The sequence below is a fragment of the Plasmodium reichenowi genome, chromosome 14 (assembly GCF_001601855.1).
Source record: "Plasmodium reichenowi strain SY57 chromosome 14, whole genome shotgun sequence".
Classification (NCBI taxonomy): Eukaryota; Apicomplexa; class Aconoidasida; order Haemosporida; family Plasmodiidae; genus Plasmodium; species Plasmodium reichenowi.
Window position 1 is genome coordinate 1,443,541 of NC_033659.1, and position 9,908 is coordinate 1,453,448.

The window sequence follows — 9,908 nt, forward strand, 5'->3', positions numbered from 1 at the left end:
AAAAAAAAAAAAAAAAAAAAAAAAAAAAAAAAAAAAAAAAATATATATATATGTATATTTTTTTGTGCACATATATATATATATATATATATATATATATATATATATATATATATGTATATCATATATGTTTAATTTTTTAAGTGGGAACCTCTTATGTTTTAAGGAATATATCGAAAATTAATTTAATTTTTTTTTTTTTTTTTTAATTAATAATGGTATAGAAAAAATATATAATATTTATATGCTTTTCTGCCAAGTTTGCTTTTTATTTTATTTTATTTTTTCTCATATGAATTTTGTTTCCTTATATTTTCACAGATTAGAAGTCTATGAGAATTTTCTTTATTTTGTATATAAATTTTATTGTGTATATTAATTTTTGATTTTCCCTTTTTTTTTAATTTTTTTTTTTTTTTTTTTTTTCGATGTTTTACCCCCCTTTTTTTTTTATTTTTATAATTCAGTTTATGTTATTATTCTATGTATATAATATATGTTTTTAATTCACAATGAACATATAATATATATCTTATTATTTGATTAATTACAAAATAGTATGTATTATATACAACAGAATGTATATTATATATATATATATATATATATATATAAAGAATAACAACCAACTTTTATATTTTTTTTTAAAAACAAGAAAAAAAATTTAATTAAATTTTATGATTAAGTTTTTATTTTTTTTTTAAATGTATGAATTAATTAAAAAATAAAAAAAATATATTGCCTTATAATGGTTCCTTTTGAGAACAAAATCTATATGTTGATTCACACATAAAGAATAAATAAAAATATCAAAAAGGAAAAAAAAAAAAAAAAATTTAGTTTATAGAATATAAATTTTTATGTTATCTACTCTATAATATAATACCTATATGATTATATGTGAAATGTTTAAATGAACAATATAATATATATATATATATATATATATATATATATTGAATTTTTACGAATCCGAATCCAAAATATTCTTCAAGCATGAATTTATTGCTTCTTTTTTTATTTTTGGTTTTTTTTTTTTTTTTACATTTATAAAAATATATAAATTATATATGTAATATATTATATATATATATATATATATATATTTATTTATTTATTTATTCATTTATGTAATGTTTAATATCTTAATATTAAATTCTTTAAATTTTAATATCATATGATTTAACAATATAATATATTTATTTTATTATGTTTCTCTAGTTTCTTTAAATGAGTCATCAAAAAAGAAAAAAAAAAAAAAAATTGTACCTAAATATTTGTGTAGCAAAATATAGATACATATCTATATATATCTATCCATATATATATTATATATGTATATATGTTCACAACTTCTACTTAATGATAAAATGATCCTGTCATATAATGATTCTCAAAAATATTTTGAAAGGACAAGTGAATTATAAGAACGCTAGTTATATCAATATAGAAAAAGATATAAACAACAAAATAAATAAAATTTTAAATTTGATAGTATACGATGTGAATAAAAAGAAAACTACTTCATGTTCATATATCACTGATTATATAAAATATATGAATAAGCATGTTTATAAATTAAAGGATGAACAAGATTTAATTCCAGATTCAAAAGATAATTTATATATTCAGTGGAAATATTATAATCAGATTACTGTAAATGTATTAAAAGAATATGTAAAGAAATGTCATAGAAATAATATTGATTGTAATTATAATTATGAAAAGAAAAAAAGAACAGAGTCTTCCATTTTAGCAGCTAATGATACATGTTCATTATTTCCATTTCATATGATAGATAATTATGATAAGACAAAAGAAAAAAAAAAAAAAAAACATGATAAATATTATGACATGTGTAATATCTTAGGAAATAAAAACATATCATGTGAAAAAAATATAATAAATTTACAAAAATGTGAAGAGGAAATAACCTGTGAAATTCAAAATGATAAGGTTATAGATAATCATATAATTTTTAAAAGGAATAATATTGAGAAACACATATTTGAGAACTATGTACAAAATCCTAAAAATATATTAAATAATTCTTCGTATATATATTATAATATTCCTAATTTGAATTATATAAAATATATGTGGTTACATCATTCTTTAGTTATATTCAAATTATTAATTGATACGAATTTAAAAGTTGATATTAAGAGACAATTTAATATGACCAAAATAATTGTTAGTCTTCTAAAGCAACTAAATAATATTAATAGTAATAATAATAATATTAATAGTAGTAGTAATAATATTAATAGTAGTAGTAATAATATTAATAGTAGTAGTAATAATATTAATAGTAGTAGTAATAATATTAATAGTAGTAGTAATAATAATAATAAATATTATTATAGTAATATCATAGATATTGATTTATATCTTTCTTATTTTTATTTATTATCAAAAATTAATATGATAGATAAACATATGGTTATCCAACTATGTACCGTATTTAAGAAGGATTATAAAAACCTAAGTGATTTAAATAAGTTTTATCTTTTAAGGTCTATATATAATTTTGATTATTCCTCAAAACATTTTCAACAAATGTTGAATTATTTGCAAAAGTATTTCTATACGTTAATAAAAAAACACTACCTAGATAATAACACCTATGATAATTATGACGGATGTATTTACTCTATAGATAAAAGGAAAGAAATAAGTTCGAACGATATGTGTTATAATATAGGTAGGACACAAAACGGAGAAAAAAATGAAATAACGAGTTTAAGGAAATATACAAAGGAGATAAATGTAAATGCAAATGTAAATGCAAATGTAAATGAAAATGTAAGTGAAAATATAAATAGCATTAATATAAAGTTAAAAAAAAAAAACATAATAAATAATATTAATTATAATAATAGTGATGATACATATAACAACACAGAATTATATAATAGTTTTTTACCATCGTCATATAATATGTACAACAGAGATATGTGTTATCATGTATTATGTAAAAAAGTAAATAAAAATAATGAGAATTTATTTTTTCATAATTATTTGTTGGAAATATTTGAAGTATTATTTAAACGTAAAAAACATATAAGTCTTCTAGATAAAAGCATATTCAAATGTGTCGTAAACCAAGAAATATCAATATATAATAAAATTAATTTAGATCTTTTTAAAAATATAGTAAAACTATGTGATGAAGAATTAATATATTTTCTCTTTAATAAAATAATACAAGATATAGAAAATTATGATAATTTAGAAATATACCAACTTTTGACGTATTTGAAAAAATATGAAGAAAACAATTCCTTGTTTTATTTTTACAATTTTTTTCTTATTTTGAAGGGAAAACAATTTGAATATATGAACATAAAACATGTTATATATATTTATATTTACATAAATAGATATTTAACTAAAGAATTTAAGAAACAACAAAAAAAAAAAAAAATGATGAAAGATGTTATAAGTATAAACATAACAACAGAGAAAATAAATGAAATACATAATGTGGACAATATGATACATATGATGTTACATATGAAATCTAATTTTACATCTCCATATGAGTATATATATACATTTTTAAATTTCAGTATATATAATATAAATAATTATGATAGTAAGGAAATAATAAAAAACAAAACTGATGATAATCATAATGTTGAAATTTTTTTTAATAAGCTCTTAAATGAACATATTAATGAAAAAGATGAGGATGTGAAAAAAGATGATTTTTTTTCATCAGAAAATAAAGATAAAATGGATATGAAAATGAAAATAAAAAATGAGTTTATGTGTATAGAACTTTTAAATGATATAAATAAAAATATAACAATTGTATTAACACAAAAAATAAATTATATAAATATAAAAAATATAATTACGTTATTATATAATACTTGTCAAATTAGATATGAATATCAAATGAGTTTTGTTATGAATCTTTTTTTTCATTTATATGAAGAATATTCTATGTTAATAAATTTTTTACATTTATACAAAATATTGTTTCAAAATTTTTTGTTCTACTACTACAATGGTATTACTGAATATATCAAGGAAATATATGATGAGAATAAAGGAGAATATATTTATATGGATAAAAGAAATAATTATATGATATATAAATATGAGAATAAAATGAAACATATTTATAATTATATAAATAGACGATATTATATAAATGAACATCGATTATATGATGTAAATAAATTTACCATATTATTAAATATATATGAAAAATATCTTTTCAATTTTATTAGTTATAACATATATAAATGTTCCAATATACAAAATGAAAAAATAAATGAAAACGAGATTTTAAAGAATTCGTTTTTTATTATATATATATATACTCATTTACAATATATTATTTTTAATAAAAAAAAAAAATACAATCACAATATTCCTTTGAACAATGTAGAATTAATTTTTAAATATAGTAAGCAAATTATAAAAAAGATAAATATATATTTAATGTCTAATTTATGGGCACTCGGATATATACAAAATATGAATGACTTTAAATGTAATGATGATGATCATAATAATATTAATAATTTCGAAATGTCTAAACGTACAAAATATAAATATAACAATGAAGTGGAATGTAATGTATTATCAAATCATTTTTATGAAAAGAACAAATTTGATATATTATTATTTGAAAAATTAGAAGATAAGAAATTTGCACCTATTATAAATATTTCACCATTTATAAATTGTTATAATAATAAAGAATATAAGGAATTTACAAATGACATAATACCTTATAATATGTACAATTCCATATTAAATTTTGAATATAATGTAGTTCCTTTATTTTATCATATCCTTCAATATATAAACTATATATGTACATATATATACTTTAACACTAATACAAATGAAAATATAACTATAAAAGAATCATTAATTTTTATTTCTTTAACTTGTTTAAAATATAATTTCAATATATCAAATCATAATATTTTACTCATGAATAATATTTACACAATACTGAAAAGTATCCATATTAATGAAATCCACAAAAATATTCTTTTTATTATATCTCTAGATTATATATACAAATATTGTAATGTTAAGAATATTATTAGGAAATTATTCAGATCTTCAAAAAATCGAAAATTCAATTATAATTTTAATATAAATGATATACATGAAAATACAAGGTAAGCAAAAATATAAAAATAAAAAATAACCGATCATTATTATATATATAAAATGTATATAATATATATATATATATATATATATTTATTTATTTGTGTAAGATAGTATCAATTGGTGTGTTCTTTTATATTATAATCATTTATTTTTAATTTTTTTCCTTTTTTTTTAGGTGTAAAATTTTGTCAAGATATATTAAATATTTAAAAAGTGTACATATTTCATAAGAATTGTTAAAGAATTTTTTTTTATCCTTGCCAAAAATTATATATATATATTTATATATATATATGTATATTTTATTGTAAAAAAAAAAAAAAAAAAAAGAACTGTATATATTTTATTTTTATAAATATATGATCACATTATTGTATATATATTTATAGTAACATATGACCTATTTGTTAAAATTTTTAATACATTTTTTTTCTGTAATATTTTTATTATTATTTTTTTTTTTTTTTTTGTGTTTTTCATTTTTTTCATAAGGGAACTAGAAAATTAATTTGACCATTTTGATAAAAATAGACTCTAATGTTTTTATGATAATTTAAAAAGAATGGCAAAAGAAATAATATATATATAAATAAACAAATAAATAAATAAATAAATATATATATATATATATATATATTTTATGTACAAAAATGATATGAGGTGAATACAATTAAGCATCTAAAAAATAGATATTTAATATATTATATTTGTTTTTATTTTTTTTTCCCCTTGTTCCAAAAAGATACATATAAATATAATCCTTCTTATAATGTAGTGTCATGGATTCATCGCGAATAAGTGTGTGGAAAAAGGAGATAGGCCCATCATTGAATGATGTATTTTTAAAAAAAGATTTGGATAAAATAAAACATGGAAATGATGAAAACAAGAACAACATATATTTGAATACCATAAATGTTAATAAAAAAAATATTAATAATAATAATAATAATATTCGTAGTAGTTGTAGTAGTAGTTGTAGTAGTAGTTGCAGTAGTGGATTGGTTGAGAAAAAAGAAAAATATAGCGATTTTATCTGTAGAGATAAATTTATATTTGATATGAATATTACGTGTTTTCCAAATTATATGCATAAGTCATCATTAAACATAAAAAAGAAATTTGATATAAGTGATTTAATTATAGAGGTTCGAGATGCAAGATTACCTTTTACATGTACTAATGATTTTATTATTGATGATTTAAAAAAAAAGCTAGCAATAAATGATAATAATAAGAACAAGAAACGTATTATTATATTAAACAAAGTAGATTTAATACCAAGGAGGTTAGCTTTAAAAGCTCAAAGTTTAATTGAAGAAAAAACAAATACTATGTGTTTATTAACTTCATCTAAATATAATAAAAATATCTCAAAAATTAGAGATATATGTAAAGAAATGAAACCAAAATTTAAAAGTTTTGGATTATTTGCTATGCTTATTGGTTTACCTAATGTAGGGAAATCTAGTATTATAAATTCATTTAAGGATATTACATATAATTTAAGTAAATATGGATATAAAAATAATAAAATAGCTTTTGAAGTTAATAGGAAAAGAGTAAAAACAAATGTCCTAGCTGGGACAACTAAAATGATTGATACTTATAAAGTCTCAAATAATCCTTTACTTTATTTAATAGATACACCAGGAATTTTTTTACCAAAATTAGAAGATAAAGAAATTTCCTTAAAATTAAGTTCAATTGGAAACACTTTAGATTATAAATATGATCATATGTATGTTGGTGATTATATTTTATTTACACTTAATAAACACAAACATTATAATTATGTTAAAATATTAGGTTTAGATTCTCCGTCTAATGATATTCGTTTTATATCTAATGTTATATCAACTAAACTAAATTTATGTAGAAATTATAAATATTTAGATATTAATGGAGGTTGTAGGTTTTTCATAGATATGTTTAGATTAGGTTTATTAGGTCATGTATGTTTAGAACCTGTACCAGATAAACAAGATTTTATCACCTATTTGGACTTTAAATCTGATGAACCTTTATCTATTAATTCGAAAAAATATCCAACACCATTCAGAGGTTTATTATAATGCACAATTTATATAAAAATATAAGGATTAATAAATATTATAGACATAGAAAAAAAAATAATGAAAAGCATTAACACCGTGTATGTATATATATATATATATATAAATACATACCTATAAATATTTATACAAATTTCATATTTTCATTTTTTTTGAATCTTCTTTTTGAACACTAATTAAAATAGTAAATATTACTTTATTTATTTATTAAAAAAATTTAGAACCATTTGAATTTTTATTTAAATATATTTGCAAAATTAAAAACAAAAAAAAAAAGAAGAAAAAAAAAAAAAAAAAAAAAAAAAAAAAAAAAAGAAAAGAAAAGAATAAAATATAAAAAAGGAGAGAATAAAAAAAACACCGCAAGATATAAATTTATTATATTGTACAAACAAATGAAGAAAAAAAAAAAAAAATTATTAATAATAAAAATAACATTTTTCAAAAATTTATAATTATTATATATATATGAAGGAACAAATATATTATTATGAATATATATGATTTCTGAAAATATACTAAAAAAATTAAAAAATAATAATCCTTTCAATTATCATACCCCCCTAATTAAGTGTATCTATATATATATATATATATATATATATATATATATATATATGTATTTTTTTTTTTTTTTTTTTTATTTATTTATTTAAAAATCGATGTCCCAGTTGTCTTCATCGTTCAGTGGTTCCTCATCATCCTGAGCATCCTCCTCCTCTATTTGTTTAATATCAATATCTTCTGCATACGTTTCACTTTTTGATACTAAAGGCGGATCAAGCAAACGACCAGCCAATTTATCCCAATTAAAGTTTGAGAAAAATGGGTGATCCTTTATGTCTTTGAATCCATTTATTGAACAACCAATTCTTCCTTGAGGCAATCTACATAGAAGTCTTTTCATCAAATTTATGCTATCTGTATCTGTTACATAATCTGGAAATGTAAGCTGTCCGGTTAATATATCACGGAAAATTTCTAATTGATCTTCTTCATCATTACCAAATGGTAATGGACCACATATAAATTCATATAGGCATATTCCCAATGCCCATATGTCAACAGTACATCCATAACCTTTTCCTAAAATAACCTCAGGTGCCATATAATGAGGAGTACCTACTAATGTATAAGCTCTACCTTGTACCTTTTTGGCACAACCGAAATCGATTAGTTTTACATAACCTTGTTTATCTAATAAGATGTTTTCTGGTTTTAAATCTCTATATACAATATTTCTTTCATGTAAATATTCAATAGCTAAAATGATAGAACCTAAATAAAATTGAGCTTGTGATTTAGATAATAAACCCAATTTTCTAATAGCATCATATAATTCTCCACCTGTTACTAATTCTGTTAGAAAATAGAAATATTTAGAATCCTTAAATGTTCTTACTAATCTTATAATAAATGGATGATCATTTTCTGCTGTTATTTCTCTTTCTAATTTTATATTGTTTTGTTGATTTAAATTAATAATACTTCTTTTACTAACACATTTTAAAGCATATCTTATTTTTGTTGGTTTATGATGAACTAATTTAACTGTTCCGAAGGTACCTCTTCCAATAATTCTTTCCGTTTCTAGTTCATCCATTTCTACTTTAGTATCTTGCATTTTTATTCTTTCTTCCAAATGTGCTAACATAGGTCCTTGTATAATTTGTAAAAACACACTTTTATCAACAAACCAACATTCAACATTATTTACTTTACTTATAACAGAAGCTGTTCTTGGTTCATCATATAATAAAGCTCTTTCACCAAAGTAATCATTCTTTCCTAAGGTACGTAACCTTTTCTTATTTTTTACTATTTCTACTTCTCCATTCTTGATTATATAAAATCTAGATCCTACTTCTCCTTCTTGTATTATATAGTCACCTTCTTCATATCTTGTCGTTCTAAAAGCTTCAATTAATAAATTACATTGTTTATCAGTTAAGTATCTAAAGATATACATTTTCTTTATAATACTTTTTTTATTATTATAATCAATAGATGCATCGATATTATTATTTCCTAAGCAATCAGCTAAACAAGTTTCTGTTATTAATGCGATTTTACAAACTTCTAATGATTTAATAGTATGTTTAAATGTTTGTTTCTGATTTAATACATATTGATCTCCAAAAGACATTCCTCTGGATAATATACCAATAGAAGTATCATCAAGAAATAATTCTACTTTACCTTCCAATACAATAATATATTTAACGGATTTTACTTTATCCTTATGTAATATATGATAATTAGCTGGATAATCTCGAACAATAGCGGTATCTGCTAAATCGTTTAATTGATCCCCACTAAATTGTTTAAAAATTTCACTTTGTTGTAAAGCTTCAGTCATAATATTACGAAATAAAACTACTTGTAAGTTTCCTAGAACAATATTTAATAATTTCCTACAAATGGATGCACAAGCGGTTGGTTCTTTTGCAATGATTGTTGCACTTCTTGGTTCATCATACAGTAGAGCTCTTTCCCCAAAATAGGAACCCTGTTAAAATGAAAAAAAAAATAAAATAAATAATAAGCGTTATACATACATACATATATATGTATATATATATATATATATATATATACCAAAATATCTAAAAATAATAAAGCATATAACAATTATGCATAAAAAAAAAAACAAAATGAAAGAATATATGTACATTTTTTTTTTTTTTT

General features: G+C 19.5%; 3 protein-coding genes across 3 annotated transcripts in view; 2 read left to right on the top strand and 1 right to left on the bottom strand.

The window, feature by feature from the left end:
• Positions 1-1,386: 1,386 nt before the first annotated feature.
• On the top strand, positions 1,387-5,375 carry PRSY57_1435700 (hypothetical protein; the record flags this gene model as incomplete). Its single annotated transcript, XM_012909956.2, has 2 exons — positions 1,387-5,150; positions 5,321-5,375. 2 exons carry the CDS (start codon positions 1,387-1,389, stop codon positions 5,373-5,375), a joined length of 3,819 nt encoding a protein of 1,272 aa, XP_012765410.2.
• Positions 5,376-5,924: 549 nt separating this feature from the next.
• PRSY57_1435800 (GTP-binding protein, putative) lies at positions 5,925-7,220 on the top strand (the record flags this gene model as incomplete). Its single annotated transcript, XM_012909957.2, has 1 exon — positions 5,925-7,220. One exon carries the CDS (start codon positions 5,925-5,927, stop codon positions 7,218-7,220), a length of 1,296 nt encoding a protein of 431 aa, XP_012765411.2.
• Positions 7,221-7,872: 652 nt separating this feature from the next.
• Positions 7,873-9,908, bottom strand: part of PRSY57_1435900 (cGMP-dependent protein kinase) — a gene marked incomplete at both ends in the record, with an annotated part of 4,010 nt that continues 1,974 nt past the window's right edge. The window contains one exon of the mRNA XM_012909958.2: positions 7,873-9,729. Coding sequence (XP_012765412.1) covers positions 7,873-9,729 — 1,857 coding nt within the window. The remainder of the gene's footprint in view (positions 9,730-9,908) is intronic.